Consider the following 26199-nt stretch of genomic DNA (forward strand, 5'->3'; position numbering starts at 1 on the left):
ACCTGCCGTGTGGTGGCGCTCGGTCTGCGATCACACAGTGGCGACACGCGGGTCCGACATGTACTAATGGACCGCGGCCGATTTAAGCTACCACCTAGCAAGTGTGGTGTCTGGCAGTGACACCACAAGGTGTGTTATCGGTTCATAATATGTTAGTATCGGTTATATCTTTTGTTTCCTATTGTATCATTTAATCTCAGGCCGTGCTTCGTTTTTGCAAGTCATTCTCCGTTGGAACCAGCACTTGTGATATTCATTCCTATTACTTTGCCCATACTGCAGCAATAATGACCGACCAATTCCTGTAAATTGCTTCACATTGGTACTTCACATTTTCAATCTTGATTTCAGCGTGTGAAATTTTAGAACACGTTCCTGCAGTTTGAGCCGTCATGCTACCTGCGTTGGCGTCACTGTAGTTGCAAGTGGCAATTGAACTTATCAGAACAGTGCAAGTTTTAACAAACATCTCTTTGACCTCCAACTATTCGTTGTTCAATGCCCAATGGTATATCTTGGTCATCAAAGATCTTAGGACTGGAGGAGTAGCGAAATGGAGACTTTGCGAGTAACATGTGTTTTGTCAAGAAATTTGCGAAAAAGTATTTTCTGCGAGAGACAGTTGTTGAACCATCGACTATTAACGATAAATGTACAGCCATGAGAAATCCGTTGTAATTAAAACACATCAGTGGCACCGTTACCATTGACACTTCTGACAATAGCTTATTATTTCAGGTTTTTGCTGCAAGGAACCAAAGTACCCAACAAACCGATGTTAAGGTGTATCATGGACCATTGGCACAGCAGATTCGAGGAGTGAAGTTATTTTCATTGGTTACTAGTGCAGGTGGTCTGGTTGCTCAGCCGTACCTTATTCAACATGCAACAACTTTCGGAAATTTACCGCTGTCCATTGCAATGCTCGGATTTATAGGATGTTTCACATACGTAACGCCGTTCTTATTGCATTGGATAACAAAAAAGTATGTGACGGAGATTAGATACACGCCAGATAGGGAAGTTTATACTGCTGTAGTGTACAACTTTTTTCTGAAGGAGAAAAAGGTAACTTAACAATTCTCCAACGAAACCGTCAATATTTGTGTTGCAAATTACAACCCTTTGCCACATGATTACAAAATATTTGCATCATTAAATGTTAAACGTTTCCACGAAGTATTTTACTGAACAGTTTTCTATAACACAATACTATTGTATTCAGTTAAGGAGAGAATATGTTAGTGCCATACCGGTATGAGACCAACACGAAATAATACTGGATGCCCTCGGTAGTATGAAATTGGAACCAAAATTACACAATCCTGTCTCCCTCTCATCTCATCTACTGGCTCTCACAGATGCCTATAACAGCAGTGCGGAGAAAGCTGTATAACGCCTATTCACTGTACTTTAAGGAATGTAGTCCATTCCATGTTCTCAAATAGGCCTACTTTTGTTATCCTACTATACCTGAAACAAAATAACTGTGATTGACAGATTGGCTTAGCATGGCAGTGCACAGTGTGCAGTGTTGTGTATGAAAATGCTCTGTATATACCTACAAAACAGCAACACTGTGAGCACGTGGTACTCAAGAATGATGTAAAGTTAGCTGTCGGCTGGCTCCTACCACTCGATTTGCTGAAACGTCAGATACAAAGTAATTTTAATACTGCATATCTCCTAAGATAATTCATAGGACCCGTATTACCTTGTGTGTTCCTGTGTTTCTCCTGAACGCACATTGATGTTCCCCAAAGTTGGCTTCTAAAAATAGTTTGATTGTTCTGTATATAACTGATGCATGATCCAGGCATAACTTACTAAACTGATACTGGTAATACTCGTCAGCACCTTCCTTCCTTGATACTGGGATCATCATATTATTCTTGAAGTTTGATGGTATTATGCCTGTCTCATGTCTGACATACTATGTGGAACAGTTTTGACATGGTTGAAAAAATACGTCATGTAAATTGGCCCACTGTGCCATCAGCCAATGAAGTTACCTTTCTGTGTAGGCCTAACAAAATTATTGTAATATCTCCAAGGAAGTTGTACGATTCCTAATGTTTAAATCATAGTCACCAAAATGATATTGGTTTATATGTGCATTATTAACTGAGAACAAGACAGGGAATCTTATAGCTTTTAACACAAGGTAGGAAAAATATTGAATTAAAAGGCAAGTATAAACTGTGAGCATGCGCACAGTATTCTTGCAGTATTTGTCTCTGACTCAACCAAAAGAACATTCGTCCTTTGCGTTCGATAATGCATATCAAGTAAGAGAGAGCCTATGGTAAGAGACATGAAGGTGGCGTATTCATTGCCTCTGACAAGACATTTAAGTCCAGAGAGTTGTAAATTGAAGCTGAATGTGAGGGTACTGTAGAATGTTTGGCTGATTCGTGTAAATGCTCCACTAAGTTTACATAAATTCCTTACAGTGGTTAGGTAACATGTTGTTGTTGTTGTGGTCTTCAGTCCTGAGACTGGTTTGATGCAGCTCTCCATGCTACTCTATCCTGTGCAAGCTTCTTCATCTCCCAGTACTTACTGCCACCTACATCCTTCTGAATCTGCTTGGTGTATTCATCTCTTGGTCTCCCTCTACGATTTTTACCCCCCCCCCCCCCCCACGCTGTCCTCCAATGCTAAATTGGTGATCCCTTGATGCCTCAGAACATGTCCTACCAATCGATCCCTTCTTCTAGTCAAGTTGTGCCACAAACTCCTCTTCTCCCCAATGCTATTCAATACCTCCTCATTAGTTATGTGATCTACCCATCTAATCTTGAGCATTCTTCTGTAGCACCACATTTCAAAAGCTTCTGTTCTCTTCTGGTCCAAACTATTTATCGTCCATGTTTCACTTCCATACATGGCTACACTCCATAGAAATACTTACAGAAACGACTTCCTGACACTTAAATCTATACTCGATGTTAACAAATTTCTCTTCTTCGGAAACGCTTTCCTTGCCGTTGCCAGTCTACATTTTATATCCTCTCTACTTCGACCATGATCAGTTATTTTGCTACCCAAATAGCAAAACTCCTTTACTACTTTAAGTGTCTCATTTCCTAATCTAATACCCTCAGCATCACCCGACTTAATTCGACTACATTCCATTATACTCATTTTGCTTTTGTTGATGTTCATCTTATATCCTCCTTTCAAGACACTGTCCATTCTGTTCCAAGTCCTTTGCTGTCTCTGACAGAATTACAATGTCATCAGCGAACCTCAAAGTTTTTATTTCTTCTCCATGGGTTTTAATACCTACTCCGAATTTTTCTTTTGTTTCCTTCATTGCTTGCTCAATATACAGATTGAATAACATTGGGGAGAGGCTACAACCGTGTCTCACTCCCTTCCCAACCACTGCTTCCCATTCATGCCCCTCAACTCTTATAACTGCCATTTGGTTTCTATACAAATTGTAAATAGCCTTTTGCTCCCTGTATTTTACCCCTGCCACCTTCAGAATTTGAAAGAGAGTATTCCAGTCAACATTGTCAAAAGCTTTCTCTAAGTCTACAAATGCTAGAAACGTAGCTTCTAAGGTAAGTCGTAGGGTCAGTATTGCCTCACATGTTCCAATATTTCTACGGAATCCAAACTGATCTTCCCCAAGGTCGGCTTCTACCAGTTTTACCATTCGTCTGTAAGGAATTCGTGTTAGTATTTTGCAGCTGTGACTTATTAAACTGATAGTTCGGAAATTTTCACATCTCTCAACACCTGTTTTCTTTGGGATTGGAATCATTATATTCTTCTTGAAGTCTGAGGGTATTTCGCCTGTCTCATACATTTTGCTCACCAGGTGGTAGAGTTTTGTCAGGACTGGCTCTCCCAAGGCTGTCAGTAGTTCTGATGGAATGTTATCTATTCCCGGGGCCTTGTTTCGACTCAGGTCTTTCAGTGCTCTGTCAAACTCTTCACGCAGTATCATATCTCCCATTTGATCTTCATCTACATCCTCTTCTATTTCCATAATATTGTCCTCAAGTACATTGCCCTTGTATAGACCCTCTATATACTCCTTCCACCTTTCTGCTTTCCATTCTTTGCTTAGAACTGGGTTTCCATCTGAGCTCTTGATATTCATACAAGTGGTTCTCTTTTCTCCAAAGGTCTCTTTAATTTTCATGTAGGCAGTATCTATCTTACCCCTAGTGAGATAAGCCTCTACATCCTTACATTTGTCCTCTAGCCATCCCTGCTTAGCCATTTTGCACTTCCTGTCGATCTCATTTTTTGACGTTTGTATTCCTTTTTGCCTACTTCATTTACTGCATTTTTATATTTCCTCCTTTCATCAATTACTTTCAATATTTCTTCTGTTGCCCAAGGATTTCTACTAGCCCTCGTCTTTTTACCTATTTGACCCTCTGCTGCCTTCACTACTTCATCCCTCAAAGCTACCCATTCTTCTACTGTATTTCTTTCCCCCATTCCTGTCAATTGTTTCCTAATGCTCTCCCTGAAACACTCTACAACCTCTGGTTCTTTCAGTTTATCCAGGTCCCATCTCCTTAAATTCCCACCTTTTTGCAGTTTCTTCAGTTTTAATCTACAGGTCATAACCAATAGATTGTGGTCAGAGTCCACATCTGCCCCTGGAAATGTCTTACAATTTAAAACCTGGTTCCTAAATCTCTGTCTTACCCTTATATAATCTATCTGATACCAGTGGTTAGCACACTGGACTCGCATTCGGGAGGACGACGGTTCAATCCCGTCTCCGGCCATCCTGATTTAGGTTTTCCGTGATTTCCCTAAATCGTTTCAGGCAAATGCCGGGATGGTTCCTTTGAAAGGGCACGGCCGATTTCCTTCCCAATCCTTCCCTAACCCGAGCTTGCGCTCCGTCTCTAATGACCTCATTGTCGACGGGACGTTAAACACTAACCACCACCACCTATCTGATACCTTTTAGTATCTCCAGGGTTCTTCCATGTATACAACCTTCTTTTATGATTCTTGAACCAAGTGTTAGCTATGATTAAGTTGTGCTCTGTGCAAAATTCTACCAGGTGGCTTTCTCTTTCATTTCTTACCCCCAATCCATATTCACCTACTACGTTTCCTTCTCTCCCTTTTCCTACTACCGATTTCCAGTCACCCATGACTTAAATTTTCGTCTCCCTTCACTATCTGAATAATTTCTTTTATTGCATCATACATTTCTTCAATTTTTTCTTCATCTGCAGAGCTAGTTGGCATATAAACTTGTACTACTGTAGTAGGCGTGGGCTTCATGTCTATCTTCGCCACAATAATGCGTTTACTATGCTGTTTGTAGTACCTTACCCGCATTCATGTTTTTTTTTTTTTATTCATTATTAAACCTACTCCTGTATTACCCCCATTTGACTTTGTATTTATAACCCTGTGTTCGCCTGATCAAATGTCTTGTTCCTCCTTCCAGCGAACTTCACTAATTCCCACTATATCTAACTTTAACCTATCCATTTCCCTTTTTAAATTTTCTAACCTACCTGCCCGATTAAGGGATCTGACATTCCACGCTCCAATCCGTAGAACACCAGTTTTCTTTCTCCCGATAAAGATGTCATCCTGAGTAGTCCCCGCCCGGAGATCCGAATGGGGGACTATTTTACCTCCGGAATATTTTACCCAAGAGGACGCCATCATCATTAACCATACAGTAAAGCTGCATGCCCTCGGGAAAAATTATGGCTGTAGTTTCCCCTTGCTTTCAACCGTTCGCAGTACCAGCACAGCAAGGCCGTTTTGGTAAGTGTTACAAGGCCAGATCAGTCAATCATCCAGACTTGCCCCTGCAACTACTGAAAAGGCTGCTGCCCTTCTTCAGGAATCACACGTTTGTCTGGCTTCTCAACAGATACCCCTCCGTTGTGGTTGCACCTACGGTACGGCTATCTGTATCGCTGAGGCACGCAAGCCTCCCCACCAACGGCAAGGTCCATGGTTCATGGGGGTGACGTAGGGAGAAACAAAAGCTGATAACTTAACAGACTTGCATTATTTTTTATGTTTAACATCTGATAAAGCAATAATGAGAACTCATTTATTGTGTCTCCTTGCGCAGTGCCAAGAGTGATCCAAGCAGGTTGACGTAACAGCAGTGGAAGAGCAGTTTATTATATATGTGTCATCCTCTGACAGGTGTGAAACACCAAATCAGAGGACCCTTACACAAAATGGCATGCAGAAATATTTTGATTACGGAAAGGAATGAATAGAGATGTTAATTGGTTTATGGTATTTAGTAAGTGTAAAGATTTGCAACATCATTCTAGTTTCCTTTGTCATTTCTCTTATGTAATATGTTCTGTCAGAGCGCAGGAACAAGTCTGTTATAAACTGTCACCAAGTCTATGTGGATAAGTTGGAAAAAGTCCAAGCCTAAGTACACAGTTACAGGTTTGAAAAGAGATGTATTCTGACGTACTAATATGGTATGACAAATATTTCTTGGTAATTCCTCTTTTTGCCAGACATTCTCTTCTAAAGAAATCATCTTAAATGTGACTTCTTTGATAATAGAGAAGATCTTAAGCCTGGAGTGTATGAACGACAAAATGTCACATTGTCACTGCATGTTTTAACTGTGTGTCTTAGTGGTACACTACTCAACTGGTCAAGCCATACTTGCATTATGGTTAGGCTGTTCCTCCTGGCATACACAGTTACAGCAAGACGATCATTCTTTATGCTAGGACATATTCATTCATCCATTATGCTCAATAGGTCCCATCGAGGACAACCTTCAGTGATGTGGAATGAATTGAGGTAAAAATTAACAAAAGACAAGGAAATATTAGAAACTTAATATGTGTTTTGAATTCACAGCAAACAATCCATGTACTGCTTAATGCTGTTCGTATTTATGACAGCTAAATTTGAGACTGCTACCTTGTGGGAGGGGGTTAAAGCTGCTACTATTGGTAGCTTGGCAAAACAAAAATTGCAGTCCCACTTGTCTGCTTTGACCAGTAACATCGGTGTGGCAGACATAAGTATTTGAAGTGTGTACAACATGACAACCATGATGTCGCTCATTACACCTATGAACAAACATAAGTAGCATGCAAATCATTTAACTCTAGCAATACAATGAAACTAATGGAACGACAGCAGGAAGTAGGGGGACTTTGGGCAGGGACAGGCCAAATGTACGACAATAAGACTAACACCACCAGTCCAAAACAAATATTAACCCAAAAATCAAGTACACGAAATTCTCAGCATCTGACATAATCAAAAAAAGAAGAAATGAAAACCATTGTTACCATAAATTTCACATCACATATATATATTTCAAATGAATCCCTCGATATCAGTTTTTCCCACACAACTCGAAAACCCAGTATCACAAATTTCACTTGACCTATGTAGCTCATCTGAAGTTGTCGATGCCATGAACCCGCAAGCCACTCCAAAAATTTCGCTTGACCTATATGGCAGTTAAAACGAAGCTCACATAACAAAAACCAACACTAAAATTTTCAAATCTATTATCCAAACTTTCACTTTTCCTATGTATCTGAAACTTAAGTCCACAGTACAACAGACTAAAACTCTCGCACATAACCAATATCAAAAATTTAACTTAACCAACAATGGTAAACCAGTATATACAGTACTACCAATCACAATTCAACACAGTTTGCAAACGCTAACAAGAAAAACCCTGAACTTCACAAAAATGAATCTGATGAATAAATGCTTCATTTCCCTCAAGCGCACTGCCACAGGCAACACAACGAGTGTTGCTTTCAAGGTCATAACATACTGATCCGAGCTCTCAGTTAGTTTATCTGCATTTTCATTCGATTTTAACTTATCATCCAACTGCACACCAATGAATTTTACAATGTTTCATGTAGACTGTGAGGATTAATGTCCACTTTTGGTGCTTACAGGTCATTATGACTTGTTGGAAATTGCATAATAGTGTTTGAGAGATAAAAGCTTAAACTGTTAGCTTTAAACCATTTGTGGGTTTGTTCAGTTATCATTTGAGTTGTGTCTGCTAAAGTTGAATTTGGCCCCTTGATTAGTATGTTTGTTTCATCAGCAAACATTACAGATACATTAACCACCCTTTAAAGTCACTGCAAGGTCATTCGTGCAGAAAAAGAACAAAGTGGGCCCAGTAGTGATTCTTGTGGCATCCCAGATGTTAAGTTTCACCGTTCTGAGATTAGTTTCATGTCTGTGACACAGTCTGTCGGTAAGACTTGCTGCTTCCTATTATGACAGTGAGACTCCGTCCATACAAGAGGAATACCATTACATAAGTTAAGTGTGTCAAATAGAATTTTGTGATCCTTACGATCAAAAGCTTTGGGAAGGTCACCAAATATGCCAACACAATAATTTTTCTTATTTAGCTATGCTACCACTTTACTTGTGAAGCTTTTATTGCTTTCTTTGTGAAGAACCCTTTATGAAAGCCAAACTGAGAATTCTGCTCACTTAAGTGAGTATTCTATCATAAATTACTGTCTAAAATACATTTGAAAAGTGTGGAGGAAGTAAAATAGGTCAGTAATTGGAGGTAGCTGCTGTTTATGTTCAGTTTTGTAGATCGTTGTTATTACAGCATATTTAATCTGTCGGGGAGTAAGCCTTGAGCCATGGATTGATCAGAAAGATAGCTTATGGGTAATCATGTCAAGTCTGCAAGAGATTTCAATATTCTGCTAGAAACCAGCCATCAAAATTACTACTGTTTAGTGTCTTTGGGAATTTTGTAATCTCGTTTAAGGTTGTATTTTTCTAAACTACTATCTTTTGTTGGTGCAAGTACCACCATCATTGAGTTTTCCAGCCCAACATTGTTATCGTCGTCATAATGTCTGGTAGAGCGCTCCGCAGAATTTGAATCCCCACCAGACGTCATGGACATCGAAGACCCCTAGAGGTCTCTGTATCATCGCGCCGTAAACTGTGGCGGCGTGCGCATACTGGCCTGCATGTAGTGTGAGGGCACCACAGTGGGACACGTGTTTCCAGCAGCCAATAGCGGCACCCCCGATAGAGTATTTAAGAGCCGACCTCTCGCTCTGCCAGTAAGTCTAATCGTTGTGTGAGTCTCGACACATCGCCTCAACAAGGCAGCGTGTTTATCGTACTTTGATCTTGTTAATCGTGGACGTCTTGGATTCGTTTGGTTGTCTCTCTCACTCCGTTGCGTGTTGTCGTAAGGTCTTTCTCCATAGTCCGTTGTCGTTTCATGTCCGTCCTTTCCATTCTTTTGTTTGTGCACGGGCCGCTCTCTGTTTGGTCCCGCCGCACTTTCTCGGTCACCCCGCGACCATTCTGGTCGCGATCACAACAGGTTACAACATCATTGTCGACGAGGTAAATGGTGGTAGGTACTAGCATGGAGGCAAAGTTAGTCTGTCGTCTGGAGCAACATCAGCAGCTCATGCAGCAGCAGCAGCTCCAGTTAGACATCTTACAAAAGTTGCTGCAGTTGCTAACGGACAAAGTCGATGCTCGGGATGCGTTACCACAACAGCTTCCGAGTCCTTGGGTGTCCGATGCTTTCCCACGTTCCGCCATAATTTCCAACCTTTAATGACGCTAAAGAGGACTGTGAAGCCTACTTACATTGGCTGAAACAAAATTTCACGGCTTTTCAAATCACGGACAACTCCTTGCAGCGGTGGTCGTTTTTGTCTTGGGCCTCCCCTGACACGTTCTTTCTTCTACGCAAGTTGGCACTGTTGTCTGAGCCTGTGGCTCTCTCTTTCCAGGAGATATGCCTTTTTCTGACAAACTATTATTCCCAATGCTACCATGTGGTCACCTCTCTGCTGGAGTTCCACCAGTACCATAAACGGTCTGGTCAATCATATCGTTTCTGTGTCACGGACTTGCAGGGTCTCAGCCATCGATGCAATTTTACATGAACCAATCAGCAGTGTAAGGCTTTGTACGCAGGCTCCCTGATCCGGGATGTGGTGGTTCAGCTGGCTCCCGATCCTGAGGTCCGTACTGCGGCGTTGAAACTCGACAACCTCTCCTTGAAAAAGATTCTCCGCATTGCCCACTCCTTTGAAATTGCTCAAGCGGCTAACGAGCATCTTATGGCGCGACCGCAGGTGGCGGCAATCACAGCGTCATGGCGGGTTCCACCCTCACGACGTCGACATGGCCCGGCCGACAGAGACCAGCTCCTCCCCACCGCTGGAAAACGTGCATGCTGTGTAACAAGGAGGGCCACATTCGATCAGTTTGTCCGAGTCACTTGACTCGGACTCGCTCCAGTCCTGGGCCTCAAGATACAGTCCATGCTCTGCAATCGATCGTCCCACAGGATGACCCATGAGTGCGGCAGCTTTTTCTCATGCTCCGCATTTTCACGGAGGTCAGTTTTCAGGGTGACACTGGGGCCACCGTCTCCCTGATTAATATGGCAACATATACCCAGCTGGGCTCTCCTGAGTCGTCGCCTCCCTCTCGCCGTTTGGTCGCCTACAGAGATGGTCCATTCCCCTTCATGGGCAGTTCGTCATCCAGGGAACGTACAAGTGTGTTCCCCGGCTTCTTACCCTCTTTGTCGTCAACCATCCATTGGCTTCAAATATTTTTGGCCTGGATGCGTTTCAACTGTTTGGCTTTTCTATTTCCGATGGAGTTAAGGTCGTTTCCATGGCTGTTCCTTTTCAGGACTTGGACGATCTCTGCTCCGCTTTCGCGTCGCTGTTTGCAACAGATCTCGGATGTGCTTCCGGCTTTCAGGCGCACATCACCCTATGGCCGGATGCGCAGCCTCGCTTTTCCTGGGCCTGGCCCCTTCTGGTGGCCTTACGGCCGGCTGTCAAGCAGGAACTTGATCGGCTCCAGGCCGCTGGCATTCTGGAGCCTGTAACATACAGTGCCTGGGCGGTGCCGCTCGTGGTCATATGGAAACCCAGTGGGTCCCTTTGGCTGTGTGGGGACTTCGACGCTACAGTCAGTGCTCAGTCCCTCATCGACACTTACCCCATTCCCCGACAGGAAGACCTTCTCGCTAAGTTTGCCGGGAGAGAGTATTTTTCAAAGATTGACCTGGCTGAGGCATACTACCAGTTACCCTTGGATGCCGACTCTCAGAACATCATGGTTATCAACACGCCTTTCGGATTGTGCAAGTACAAGTGCCTTCCCTTTGGTGTCTCTTCGGCGCTAGCCATTTTTCAGCGGTTCCTGGAGCAGCTTACACAGCCTATCCCCACCTGTGTGAATTATCTGGATGACATCTTGGTCAGCAGGCGTTCCCGCCAGGAACATTTGCAAAACCTCAGTGCCCTATTTCATGCTCTGCAGTCTGCTGGTCCGCTGTCAGCTGGACAAGTGTTGTGTTTCTCAACTGGAAGTGGAATACTTAGGCCACTGGCTTAGCAAAGATGGCATTCGCCCTTGGGGTCGTAATGTCGCGGCCAGTGAGGCCCTTCCTTGTCCCAAGAACTTATCTGAACTCCAGGTGTTTTTGGGCAAAGTTACTTATTACTTAAAGTTCTTGCCCCCAGGCTGCCTCCGTTGCTCAGCCCCTCAATCACTTGCGTTGCAAAGGGTTACCTTTTGATTGGAGTCCTGTGTGTGACCAGGCTTTTCTCTGTTTAAAGGCAATGCTGAAGTCTGCCCCTTGCCTTACTCCCTTCTCTCCAGACCGCCCCTTGGTTGTGGTGGCTGCTGCATTGGCATACGGCATTGGGGCCATCCTTGCGCACCGGGATGTCGATGGCTCCGAACAGCCCATCGCTTACGCCTCTAAGACGTTGACCCCAACATAATGGAACTACTCCCAGATTGAAAAGGAGGCCCTGGCGATCGTGTTTGCTGTCCAAAAATTTCACACCTATCTCTTTGGGGCAAAGTTCACCCTCCTGACGCACCATAAACCCTTGGTTACACTTTTTGGACCCCACTCTCACCTTCCAGAATGGACGGCTCAACGTCTCCAGCACTGGGCATTGTTTTTACGTAATTACACTTACACCATCCGGTATAAGCCCACCGCCCATCATGCTAATGCGGCTGCTTTGTCACGTCTCCCAGCAGGCCCCAATCCTGCCTTTGACCAGCAGGAGGTTCTCTGCTTTCACATTGATTCTGCCTGCCGAGATGTGCTGGACGGTTTGCCTCTTATGGCTGCTCACATTGCTGTGGCTACCCGCCGCAACCATGTTTTGCAGCAGGTTCTCAACTACGTGGTCCACGGGTGGCCCTCCTGTTACTTGTTGGATGCAGTCCGATTTCAGCCCCTGGTGCCACCTGTCCCACAGGCTCTCCGTGGCCGATGATGTCCTTCTGCTGGCCACAGAGTTGGATGCCTATCCCCTCTAGAATTGTGGCTTCGGGTGCTCGGTTTGTTACACCGCGGGCACTGGGGTACATCTACATCTACATCTATACTCCGCGAGCCACCTTACGGTGTGTGGCGGAGGGTACTTATTGTACCACTATCTGATCCCCCCTTCCCTGTTCCATTCACGAATTGTGCGTGGGAAGAACGACTGCTTGTAAGTCTCCGTATTTGCTCTAATTTCTCGGATCTTTTCGTTGTGATCATTACGCGAGATATATGTGGGCGGTAGTAATATGTTGCCCATCTCTTCCCGGAATGTGCTCTCTCGTAATTTCGATAATAAACCTCTCCGTATTGCGTAACGCCTTTCTTGAAGTGTCCGCCACTGGAGCTTGTTCAGCATCTCCGTAACGCTCTCGCGCTGACTAAATGTCCCCATGACGAATCGCGCTGCTTTTCGCTGGATCATGTCTATCTCTTCTATTAATCCAACCTGGTAAGGGTCCCATACTGATGAGCAATACTCAAGAATCAGACGAACAAGCGTTTTGTAAGCTACTTCTTTCGTCGATGAGTCACATTTTCTTAGAATTCTTCCTATGAATCTCAACCTGGCGCCTGCTTTTCCCACTATTTGTTTTATGTGATCATTCCACTTCAGATCGCTCCGGATAGTAACTCCTAAGTATTTTACGGTCGTTACCGCTTCCAATGATTTACCACCTATGGCATAATCGTACTGGAATGGATTTCTGCCCCTATGTATGCGCATTATATTACATTTATCTACGTTTAGGGAAAGCTGCCAGCTGTCGCACCATTCATTAATCCTCTGCAGGTCTTCCTGGAGTACGTACGAGTCTTCTGATGTTGCTACTTTCTTGTAGACAACCGTGTCATCTGCAAATAGCCTCATGGAGCTACCGATGTTGTCAACTAAGTCATTTATGTATATTGTAAACAATAAAGGTCCTATCACGCTTCCTTGCGGTACTCCCGAAATTACCTCTACATCTGCAGATTTTGAACCGTTAAGAATGACATGTTGTGTTCTTTCTTCTAGGAAATCCTGAATCCAATCACAAACCTGGTCCGATATTCCGTAAGCTCGTATTTTTTTCACTAAACGTAAGTGCGGAACCGTATCAAATGCCTTCCTGAAGTCCAGGAATACGGCATCAATCTGCTCGCCAGTGTCTACGGCACTGTGAATTTCTTGGGCAAATAGGGCGAGCTGAGTTTCACATGATCTCTGTTTGCGGAATCCATGTTGGTTATGTTGAAGGAGATTTGTATTATCTAAGAACGTCATAATACGAGAACACAAAACATGTTCCATTATTCTACAACAGATTGACGTGAGCGAAATAGGCCTATAATTATTCGCATCTGATTTATGACCCTTCTTGAAAATGGGAACGACCTGCGCTTTCTTCCAGTCGCTAGGTACTTTACGTTCTTCCAGAGATCTACGATAAATTGCTGATAGAAAGGGGGCAAGTTCTTTAGCATAATCACTGTAGAATCTTAAGGGTATCTCGTCTGGTCCGGATGCTTTTCCGCTACTAAGTGATAGCAGTTGTTTTTCAATTCCGATATCGTTTATTTCAATATTTTCCATTTTGGCGTCCGTGCGACAGCTGAAGTCAGGGACCGTGTTACGATTTTCCGCAGTGAAACAGTTTCGGAACACTGAATTCAGTATTTCTGCCTTTCTTCGGTCGTCCTCTGTTTCGGTGCCATCGTGGTCAACGAGTGACAATAGGGGATTTAGATCCGCTTACCGATTTTACATATGACCAAAACTTTTTAGGGTTCTTGTTTAGATTGTTTGCCAATGTTTTATGTTCGAATTCGTTGAATGCTTCTCTCATTGCTCTCTTTACGCTCTTTTTCGCTTCGTTCAGCTTTTCCTTATCAGCTATGATTCGACTACTCTTAAACCTATGATGAAGCTTTCTTTGTTTCCGTAGTACCTTTCGTACATGATTGTTATACCACGGTGGATCTTTCCCCTCGCTTTGGACCTTAGTCGGTACGAACTTATCTAAGGCGTACTGGACGATGTTTCTGAATTTTTTCCATTTTTGTTCCACATCCTCTTCCTCAGAAATGAACGTTTGATGGTGGTCACTCAGATATTCTGCGATTTGTGCCCTATCACTCTTGTTAAGCAAATATATTTTCCTTCCTTTCTTGGCATTTCTTATTACACTTGTAGTCATTGATGCAACCACTGACTTATGATCACTGATACCCTCTTCTACATTCACGGAGTCGAAAAGTTCCGGTCTATTTGTTGCTATGAGGTCTAAAACGTTAGCTTCACGAGTTGGTTCTCTAACTATCTGCTCGAAGTAATTCTCAGACAAGGCAGTCAGGATAATGTCACAAGTGTCTCTGTCCCTGGCTCCAGTTCTGATTGTGTGACTATCCCATTCTATACCTGGTAGATTGAAGTCTCCCCCTATTACAATAGTATGATCACGAAACTTCTTCACGATGTTCTGCAGGTTCTCTCTGAGGCGCTCAACTACTACGGTTGCTGATGCAGGTGGTCTATAGAAGCATCCGACTATCATATCTGACCCACCTTTGATACTTAACTTAACCCAGATTATTTCACATTCGCATTCGCTAATAACTTCACTGGATATTATTGAATTCTTTACTGCTATAAATACTCCTCCACCATTGGCGTTTATCCTATCCTTGCGGTATATATTCCATTCTGTGTCTAGGATTTCGTTACTGTTCACTTCCGGTTTTAACCAACTTTCCGTTCCTAATACTATATGCGCACTATTTCCTTCAATAAGAGATACTAATTCAGGAACCTTGCCCTGGATACTCCTGCAGTTTACCAATATTACGTTAACTTTTCCTGTTTTTGGTCTCTGAGGACGGACGTTCTTTATCAACGATGATATAATGTTCTCTCTGGTAAGCCGTCAGGTATTTTATCGTTTCGCCCAAGGGGGGGTCCCTCTAACCTAAAATACCCCCGTGTGCACGCCACACGTACTCTGCTACCCTAGTAGCTGCTTCCGGTGTGTAGTGCACGCCTGACCTGTCTAGGGGGGCCCTACAGTTCTCCACCCAATAACGGAGGTCGATGAATTTGCAACCATTATAGTCGCAGAGTCGTCTGAGCCTCTGGTTTAGACCCTCCACACGGCTCCAAACCAGAGGACCGCGATCGACTCTGGGCACTATGCTGCAGATATTAAGCTCAGCTTGCACTCCGCGTGCGATGCTGGTTGTCTTCACCAAATCAGCCAGCCGCCGGAAGGAACCAAGGATGGCCTCAGAACCCAAGCGGCAGGCGTCATTTGTTCCGACATGTGCTACTATCTGCAGCCGGTCACACCCAGTGCGTTCAATAGCTGCCGGAAGGGCCTCCTCCACATTACGGACGAGACCCCCCGGCAAGCACACCGAGTGCACACTGGCATTCTTCCCCGACCTACCCGCTATTTTCCTGAGGGGCTCCATAACCCGCCTAACGTTGGAGCTCCCTATAACTAATAGGCCCGCCCTCTGTGACTGTCGGGACCTTGCCGGAGAATCGGCCACTGGCCCAACAGGCGAGGCATCCTGTGGTGGCTCGGAAACGATGTCATCACCACTAGGAAGCACCCCGTACCTGTTGGAAAGGGGTAAGGCAGCTGCCACGCGGCCAGATCCCACCTTCGCCTTTCGGCCAGGCACGCGCGAGCCCACCACTGTCCGCCATTCACCCTGGAGTGATGGCTGACCGGTAAGATGCTCACTGCCGGAAGACGCAGCGACATCAGGGGTTCCATGTGATTCCAAGGCCACCGAAGTAGGCATAGGTCTCACCACAGTTGCCCCAACGCCACTACGAGCTGACGCCTGCGCCTCGAGCTCGATGAGCCTAACAGACAAAGCCTCCACCTGCCCTCTATACGGTGACAAATTCCCAAGATAATCTTCTGATGAGCTACTCTGATAATCTAGAAACCCTCACTGAAATACGAGACGTGAAAACTACGCTAGGTTTTCCCAGAAAAACTATTTAAAAGCTAAGCGCAGCAAATAAGTACAAAATAAATTTCTCTCCTAACGATCAAGAACTGTTAGTTTCTATGCAGAGCAGATAAACACAAATAGAATCCCTTCCTTAGTGGAAGGTCGTAAACAAAATGCAAAATAAACGCTTTATACAAACAGTACTCGCTGCTGCTGGTGCTCTCGCTCTGGCTGTCACAAGACAACTCCCGTATGAAAGTTTTGGCTTGCCGGCACGTGTATTGGCCCGGCATCGACGGCGATATTGAGCCCCTGGTCCATGGGTGCACTGTCTGTGCATGTCACCATGCCAGCCCCCCTCAGTCATTTGCACCCAGGCCTGTGCCTCACCGAGCCTGGGATCGCATCCATGTTGATTTTGCGGGCCCGTTTTTGGGGTCCATGTGGTTGCTCATCGTTGATGCTTACTCCAAATTCCCATATGTTGTCCACATGGCGTCCACCACCACGGAGGCTACACTCACAGCCCTGGCCCAGGTTCTCGCCATTGAGGGCCTGCCACACACTTTGGTCTCCGATAATGGTCCCCAATTCACGGCGGCGTCCTTCCACGACTTCTGTCAGGCCAACTGTATCAAACATATCCGTAGCCCCCCCCTTTCCACCCTTCGTCCAATGGCGTGGTGGAGTGGCTTGTCCACACTTTTTAAACAGCAGTTGATAAAGGCCGTCGACACGTCTCCAACCACATCGGCCCTCACCCAGTTTTTGAACACCTATTGCACTATGCCAATTGGCGGACGCAGTCCGGAAGAGCTCCTTCAAGGGCGCCAGCCGCGGACCCTACTCCATTTGGTGACACCATCCGCCCCCGCTCCTGGCCCTCACAGTGGTATGCCCCTGTCACAGCTGTGTGGGCCCGCGAGTACAGGTGCAAGGCAGGTTGGACGCCCGCCACGGTTGTCGCGGCCCATGGGTGGCATGTGACGTCGGTGCAGACCTCGGAAGGGTTGGAGTGCCGCCCTCATAATCAGCTCCACCCACGGGACTCGCGCCGCCGCCCCCTCCCCTACCTCCTTCAGGTGCGGACGTGGTCCTAGAGTCTTCATCCCTGCACCTGGTTGCCGTCTCCCCGTGGGCCTGCCGCCGGCCCTCTCTGGCCCCAGGTGGATCGACGGTTCCCTTCACCCCCCCCTCCCCCCCCCCCCAATGGACTCTGGATCGGCTGCCATGGATACCTCGGACGACCTTCCTCCCCGCCACTAGCGGTTGATGAGCCCAGCTCATTTCCCCACTGCCGCCCACCTCAGCACCGTCCAGGGTGTTTCCGCCCCTACGCGCAAGTTTCAGGGGGGAGGGATCTGGTACCGTGCGCCCCGGAATTTGAATCCCTGCCAGCCATCATTGACGTCGAAGACCCCTAGAGGCCTCTGCATCATCGTGCCGTAAGCTGTGGCTGCGCGCGCGCACTGGCCTGCATGTAGTGTGAGGGCGCCACAGTGGAACACATGGTTCCAGCAGCCAATAGCAGCGCTCCCAATAGAGTATTTAAGAGCCGGCCTCTCACTCTGCCAGTGAGTCTCGACGCATCGCCTCGACAAGACAGCGTGTTTATCATACTTCGATCTCGTTAATCGTGGATGTGTTGGATTCGTTTGGTTGTCTCTGTTACTCCATTGTATCTTGCGTGTTGTTGTCGTAAGGCCTTTCTCCATCGTCCATCGTTGTTTCGTGTCCGTCCTTTCCATTCATTTGTTTGTGCACAGGCCGCTCTCCGTTTGGTCCCGCCGTGCTTTCTCGGCCACCCCACAACCGTTCCGGTCGCGGTCACAACAGGTTACAATACTAATTATTCATCTTCTGTTGCCATTTCACATGTACAGTTTGAGTAACAAGGATTTCAATATTTATGTTTGATGGCTAATGAAGTGAGAAATATATACACCAGTGTAGAAATTATGTATCTTGTTACAGCTTTGATGCATTATTTATTATTATAAGGTGAACGTATTCACTGAAGTTCCTCACTACTAAGTAATGAAATTATTTAATTCATGAATTTAAAAAGTTTGGTATGCTATTGTATATACATTATGAATCATCTAAGAAGAAGAAAAAATCAGTGTAACAACTAAAATTTGTATGGGAGAATAGCCAGTCTCGTCATTATTCATGTTGATTATATCATTTATCCCATAAATAAATTCTTCTCATGATGGAATGCTCATAAGAAACTAATTTCTGTCATTGTTCCTCAACTGCATAAATGTTATGAAGTACCTCCTACGAATTGCTTGGCAGCTAATGAGTGCTCCAAAAGTGATGTGTGTCTTTTTCAACAGTGACAAAAGTTCATTTCTTTGTAGACATGCCATTACTTCCTCTCAGTCAAACAGAAATGACCAGTGGAAGGGGGAAACTTTGAGTCTCTTGAATGCTAAGCATACAGTATTATGTACTGGCATGTCACAATGTCCCATCCAAGGGGCTCGCTGCTCTGCATGGCTACCACAGGGCCCCAGCCTTTGCAACATCGTTTCCCTTCCGTGCTACATGTCTATCCTCTTGCTATTCTTTTTCCTCTCCCATGGGGAACATGTCAGAGATGTTTTGGAAATGTGTTCTGCATATTCAGTGGCTGATATCAGAACAGTGTCTTCACTGTTTTTCATTCCCCTTTTTTTTTTTCTTCATTCCCCTTCTCCTGTCCTTCCTCTGCTTCGGTGTTTGAGGTTCTTCTTTTTCTTCTTCCTTCCTGTGCACTCCTGAAGGCCAGCCCATGCGTCTAACATGTAACACGCGACTGGGTAATGCGTAATTCCCAGACTCCCGGGTTGGCAGGTAGAGTTTGCATGTACCCCCTGGTACAGGCCAGGCCCAGGGAAAGATGACTGTCTGAGCTGCTACCTTCCCAAATTGCCGAATGGTCCCTCCGTCAGGTGTTTGGGAGGTATGACCTGAGTGTGAACAATCACCAAAGGAAGAGGCACCGCCTTCTGAGGGGGAGGGGGGGTTGGCAGTTGGAAGCAGCGTGCCATCTCTGACGCTGGCAGTCATGGGGGTTTTTCTCCCAATGAGCAATTATTTTCTTCCCGGTCAATGCCTGTCAGATGTAAATGGAATGAAGCTAACGATCAAAGACCCTCCAAGCTGCACCGCGGCTGCTTATGGTTTCACATACTGAAGACAGTCAGTCTTTTGCTACAGCAAATCCATTTACAATTCGGAAGGTGTTGATGCAATCCTGTTCTCGTTTATGAAGTGGCACTTTGCTTTTGGAGACTACTTCTGATTCCCACACACAAAAACTGCTTGCAGCTTCGCTCCTCCATGGCTATCTTATTCATGTTGAGGCCCATCAATTGCTGAATTCTTCCCATGTGCTGCTCGATGGTCTGACAGAGGTAGAAATCCAAATGTACCTCTCTGATCAGAGTGTCATTGCAGTCCATTGGGTAGTGAACAAGATAGATGCATACTTAGTCCCCACACTCACTCTTTTTATCACTTTTGATAAAGTAGTGCTTCCATCAAAGATCGAAGCAGACTGTGAAGTTATCACAGTGCACTGCTACCAATGTCATCATTACAACTACACTTGAATGTCCTGTAGATACCTAGCCAAATGTATAACCTGTGGTAGGAATACCAACGATGGTGATTGGCCACCTCCTTCTCCCCGCTGTATCAACTGCAATGGCGACCATGCCACCTGCCTCTCCCAAGATCATCCTCTGTATCTCAATGCGTTGGCTGTCCAGGAGACCTGGGTGAAGGAAAAAGTGCCTTATCCGAACCCTCACAAGTTGTTGGCTAGTTGCAAACCCTATGTTCTACCGTCTGGCACTTACAGTACTGTTCTTGCTACATCTCGCTCCATGAAGAACATGGCAACACAGACTTGCAATCTCAAATTCAGCACTGTGGTTGTGAAACTGCCCAGTATCATGGCAGCATACCCATCATCTTCTGCAGCTGTGCAACAAGCCACCAAACCTTCACCTCTCAGGGCAAAGTCACCCGTTACACAACCGGCAGGCCGGAAAGGACAGAAGGAATACTCCCACGAAGACTTCCTACATCCCTCCAACCAACAAACATCGGGGCCCTACTCCGCCAAACAGAAAGGCTCCAAGAAGCCTAACAAAGGCAAACGGTCTTGTCCTTTGTCCTTCACCGACTTGGAGGACCTCTTCAACGGTGTCGCCATGTGATACCCTTGCCTGCCCTTGCCTGGCTGACCACCGTGCCACTGTGCACCGCCAACCGTTTTTCAGCCCTGGACTCCATAGATAAACAGAGGGAGAATGCTGATGTTCCCTTTGGTGCTCGCCCAGAACCTGTCGTGGCTGACCTTCTCAGTCACTTTAACCTCATCTGCCTTAACATGTGAGCACCAATGTTCCTTTCCAACACCACTTGTACATATTCCCATTTGGATGTCTCCTGCACTCCTGAGCTTGCTCATAATCTAGAATGGTCCATTCTCTATGACACATACTCAGGCAACCATTTCCCGTGTGCTATCAGTGTGCTGACTCCTACCCCACCCAAGTGTACACCCAAATGGCAGCTTTCTAAGGCTGACTGAAGGCTTTACTCCTTCCTGACCACCTTCAGTATACAACATTTCCCCAGTTGCGATGACCAGGAAATATCTTATGAACATTATTCTTACCACCACACAATGTACCATATCTCGCACTTCCTCTCTGCCACACCGTATCCCGGTCCCTTGGTGGACTGAGGCTTGCCACGATGCAATTCGCGTGCAGAGATGTGCTCTCTGCATTTTTAATTGTCATCCTATGATGGCCAACTATATTCGTTACAAACAGTTCCATGCAAAGTGTCATCACATTCTTCAGGATAGCAGAAAATCTATCTGTATTTCCTTTACTGGTTCTTTTAACAGCACCATACCATCTTCATCACCTGGGCCAACCTCCAACGGCTGTCTGGGACTGAGGTCCATTCCCCAATTACCAGCCTGACAGTAGCAGATGATGACGTAGTAGGACCTACTGCTATCCCCAACACCTTGGGCTGCTATTTTGTGGAGATTTTGAGCTCCAACCACTACCACCCGGCCTTTCTCCATTGGAAACGAGTGGAGGAGGCTCAGGCAATACCATTATCTTCTCAGAATCGTGAGTGTTACAGCGCCGCCTTTACTACGACGGAGTTAAATCATGCTCTCATTTCATCCCGATCCCCTGCCCCAAGAGCAGATGATGTTCACATTCAGATGCTGCAGAACCTTTCTCTTGCAGGTAAGCACTGTCTCCTATGCAATCGCATCTGGGCAGAGGGTACGTTTCTCAGACGCTGGCTTGAAGCCATTGTAATACCCATACCTAAGCCCAGCAAGGACAAAGACCTTCCTTCCAGTTATCACAACATTTCTCTCACCAGCTATGTTTGCAAGGTCTTGGAATGTATGATTTGTGCCCGGCTGGTATGGTGGCTCAAGTCTCGCAATTTACTAACCTCTGCACAGTGTGGGTTTCGAGCAAGCCTTCTGTGGTTGAACATCTTGTCACCTTGTGTCAACCCATGCCATGAATTGTTTTCTGTGAAAATACCACACTATGGCCTTGTTGTTTGGAGAAAGCCTACGACACCTGCTAGAGGACTGGTATCCTCCATACTCTCTACACGTGGGGCTTCCATGGCCGCATGCCCCATTTCCTTCAGGAATTCTTAAAAGACCTAGTTTTAAAGGTAGTGTGATTCTGCCTTGTTGGACACCTTTACACAGGAAAACGGTGTGCCTCAGGGTTCCATCATGAGCATTGACCTTTTTGGTATTGCCATTAACCCTATAATGGCCTGTCTCCCACCATGCATCACCAGTTTCCTTTTCGTTGACAATTTTGGAATCTGTTGCAGTTGTCCACAGACTTGTCTCCTTGAGTCTCGATCATCTTTACTTATGGAACATCGACAATGGTTTTGCTTTTCCTCTGACAAAACGGTTTTTATGAATTTCTGGGGGCTCAATTGGTTTCTTCCACCATCTTTACATATTGGGCCCGTTGCCCTTCCATTTGTTGAAACTACGAAATTCTTGGGGCTTATGCTCAATAGGAAACTTTCTTTGTCCTCCCACGTGTCTTACCTAGCTGCCTGCTGTACACAGTCCCTCAGTGTTCTATGTGTCGTTAGTGGTTGTTGCTGGGGAACGGATTGGACTACCCTCCTCCGTTTGTACCTGTTCCTTTTCTGTTTGAAACTACACTATCCATGTGCTGAATCAGCTGAACTACCACTGTGACTTTCTCCTTTGATGACTCCTTTGATCACCAGTACAGGGTGTGTCTCTCTTCTGTGTTACATCTTGGAATTTGCTTTCGGCTCTTGCTCCGGGAGCTGAACTTCACGCTACCTGCCACTTTCCCGATGGGTGTGAACCCTTCACCACCTTGGCTTCATGCGGTGGCCTTTGTTGGCCATGGCCTTCATTTGCTTCCTAAAGACACTACTCCAGCTTTGCTCTTATCGCCGTAAGTTTCACAATCTCCACACGGAACTTCACGATAGTACCTTTGTGTACACAGATGGCTCTTGGACTGACGGTCATGTCGGGATCTCCTTTCAATGTTTTTTCGTATCTTCTTCTGCAACACTGCTCAGTATTTACAGCAGAGATCTTCACCCAGTATCAGGCTGCACAGTACATCATGCGACTCAGACTTTTCAATTGTGTCATCTGCTCTGACTTTCTTAGTGCCCTGCAGAACCTTGGTATGCTGTACACTGTCCACCCTTTTGTTCAACAGGTGCAAGAAAGCTATCACTTGCTCACTCTTGATGGAACTACTGTGATGTTTATGTGGGTTCCTGTTCACATTGGTCTGATGGGAAATGAGGCTGCTGCCAAGGCAGCAGTCCTCGTACCTCGGCCCACTAGTTCTTCCACCCCCTCTGATGATCACTGTGTTGCCATCTGTCAGCAAGTGGCATCACCATTGGTCCTCCCTTCGTGGGAATTAAACCTCTCCCATTGGCTTGGACAACCTCCTGTCAGCCATCTCGCCATGAGATCATTTTAACTAGGTTGCGTTTTGGCACTGTCTTTTTAGCCTTCACCATTTGTTAAGTGGTGCTGCCCCACCACTGTGTGTTCATTGCCCTCAACCTCTGATGGTTCGCCATTTCCTGACGGAATGCCCTTTTATTCACCACTTATGTTCTCATTTATGTTTGCCATCTGAGTTTCTGTCCATTTTAGCGAACAATGCACAGGCTGTCAACCATGCTTTAGCAATATGGCAAAGAACATTTAATTGTGGCATAGGGTCTTCATTTCCCTATGGCGTATTTTATGGTCCCTTCTCCAAATTCCTGACCAGCTTTTTACATTTGTGTGAACTGAGCTTTAAAAGTGTCTTGAATCAACAAATCTGTGTGAAAAATAAGTCTTGCGGTGGCTGATATGATATCTGTGGCAAGGAATGTTGGAGAGCAGTGTAGAGTTTGCCTGAATGTTGGTTTACTCTGGGTTGTGTGCCAGAATAATAGGCAGAGCCTTAGGTACTGCTTCACCAACTTACAGCGAAACTTTCACCTTTTGACCTAACCTAAGTCTTGAGCTACGGTACAGTTCAGTGTACCACTACAACTAAGATTTCGTATTCACAGTCAAAACCTACATTCCAGAAAATATGCTTATAAAAATAAATAAATAAAAATGTCAGCATTATGTTTTTGTGCTGTTTGTGCATGTATTTCATCTCACACTGCATCATGTTACTTCATGAGACAAAGCAGACATCTGGGATCAGTAGGTTAAGTTGACCAGAGAAGTGGTTTGATCACTTCCATGCTTTGATTGTCTTGTATGCTAAGTTAAACTATATTGTTTGTCAGTGGAGTCAGTAATTTGGAGAGTGCATGACACATCATAGGAAATGTACTTGTGAACTATACTGGTGGGTTTCAGACAGAACTGAAGGCAGAGAGGTCTGCTTGTGTTGGTGTAACAAATTAGCAATTAAACACAGGATAGAACTTTTTAAGATTTACATTTGTATCTGCCATAAGCAGCTTGGTAAATAGATTTATTTTGGTGTGTAAACCTTCTTTTATTTCCAGTTTATACACCGTTACCTTCGTTTTCAGATAATATTTCGCCCAGAGGATGTCGAAGTACCAGAAGTTCCGGGCATGTTCTCTTCCTTCCACGTCAGAGGTATTCCTCTATTTGTTGATCCTAGGATGTTTGAAGACAAATTGCATTATGCTCGTATAATGGGATATGACAAACCTCTAGACTTGAAGCTTGGAGACCTGGAAAATGATAAGAAAACGTGATAAGTTCACACCAGTGTGTATTGAGAATAAACTGAAATAAATTGAGTGACTATGTTGAAAGTAGTTAATGTGAGTGAAATCTTCAAGTGTTAATGTATAATTTTGGGAAACTTCCCATGTCTACCAGTTTAGTGCCTTTCTCTGCTTAGTGCTGTTTAGCACTAATAAATTATTGAAGGTGAGTACTTACTGGATTTTCCATTTTCTTTATCCTCCACACTCATTCCAGGAGCTCAGCCAGCAATGGCTGGTTGCAGGCACAGTGTAGCTGAACGCCTCGTTGTGTGGTTGCAGGCACAGTGTAGCTGAACGCCTCGTTGTAGCAGCTAATGGGCATTGCCAACCACCCTAATGTCTTGGACACCACATGTGCTTAAGCCATCATGTTCAACTGTAGAACATAGTGTATCAGGGAGTGCGCATCTTGGCATAATCACCTATAGCAAAATGAAATATTTCACTTCAATTTATGCAGCTTTGTTAATGGATGGTTTCAGTTTTAAATTTCAGCTTTAAAAATATTTATTAAACATGTAGAAATTTATTCTGAGTTAAAAAATTTGTTTCATGTCGAAGTATGTAACTTGTTTGTCAACTTAGCTACTCAGTTTTAGGCTATAAGAGATTCCTTTCAAAGCCTTACATATTTATTGTACATTTGACGAGAGTTACGTAGAGGGGGGCGGCACTCTCCCCCCTTTCATTTCTCGTAATTTATGTACATTATATGCATCACAATACTTGTCAGAGACTTGTATATTACCTAATATAAATTTTCTGTCTTTATTTCCAGTTTTGGTTTTTATAACAAAAAGTGTATTACATACAAGATGTGTTAAATATGGTATGAATGTAGACACAAGGCTACAGTGTAGGTCAGTCTGTTACCACGATCGTCATTTAATGGTGGGGAGGGGAGGTGGGAGAGGAGTGTCTGCAAACACCCTTTTGACGCATATTTCAAATTTTTAGCCAGCTATATGCCAATTAGTCCATGTAGTTGAAATACTATACATTATGGTCAGAAAAGCACGTAAGGGTGTGGCAGATTAGGCTGTGCTGAGAAATAATTGTTAAGAAAAAAATTCAATATGTTGCACTATTTCTGAGTTAATTAGCATTGAAGTTAGCCAATTGAGCTGTAGCGTGCAATTTCATGCTGCCTGCCAGATACACTTAGTGTCAGTTGTTTTGTAGCGTAGCTGATAGTGCAAGAGACTACTCAGCCTTTGGCTTGTGTTGAATCTCTTATACCGTCCCAAGTCCAATTTTGTATTGCTCTCTTGTTTGGAAACCAAAGAAGAACACATTTGGCGGCACCATCTCAGGTGAGTCGCTTGAATTTGCTAACGCAACAGCCTGATAGCTAACTTCAATGCTAATGAACTTGGAAACAGAGCAACATACCAAACTTTTTTCTTAAAAATTTTTCTCAACACACTGTACCCTTCATCACCCTTACAAGTTTTTCAGACTGTTCCTGACCACCCTGTATGAAGGTAAGTCAGCTATGTATGTATCAGTAAATACATCAAACTATATATTTTATTCTACACTGAAATACATTGATATATAAAATCAAATCATCA

General features: G+C 44.8%; 1 protein-coding gene across 1 annotated transcript; it reads left to right on the top strand.

The window, feature by feature from the left end:
• Positions 1-523: 523 nt before the first annotated feature.
• LOC126259373 (transmembrane protein 70 homolog, mitochondrial) lies at positions 524-24673 on the top strand. The gene is made up of 3 exons (XM_049956112.1): positions 524-652; positions 739-1068; positions 24419-24673. The coding sequence occupies exons 1-3, from the start codon at positions 554-556 to the stop codon at positions 24608-24610; spliced, it is 621 nt and encodes a 206-aa protein (XP_049812069.1). The 5' UTR covers positions 524-553; the 3' UTR covers positions 24611-24673.
• Positions 24674-26199: the final 1526 nt, after the last annotated feature.

This window comes from Schistocerca nitens, chromosome 5, assembly GCF_023898315.1.
Source record: "Schistocerca nitens isolate TAMUIC-IGC-003100 chromosome 5, iqSchNite1.1, whole genome shotgun sequence".
NCBI classification, from domain to species: Eukaryota; Metazoa; Arthropoda; class Insecta; order Orthoptera; family Acrididae; genus Schistocerca; species Schistocerca nitens.

What these genes read in the sequence shown, in the direction of transcription:
- LOC126259373 (XM_049956112.1), top strand. Translation starts at nt 554, where the DNA reads ATGGAGACTTTGCGAGTAACATGTGTTTTGTCAAGAAATTTGCGAAAA. An exon ending in ATCGACTATTAACGATAAAT is followed by an intron (nt 653 to 738) that starts GTACAGCCATGA and finishes TTATTATTTCAG; the next exon opens with GTTTTTGCTGCAAGGAACCA. An exon ending in TTTTTCTGAAGGAGAAAAAG is followed by an intron (nt 1,069 to 24,418) that starts GTAACTTAACAA and finishes CTTCGTTTTCAG; the next exon opens with ATAATATTTCGCCCAGAGGA.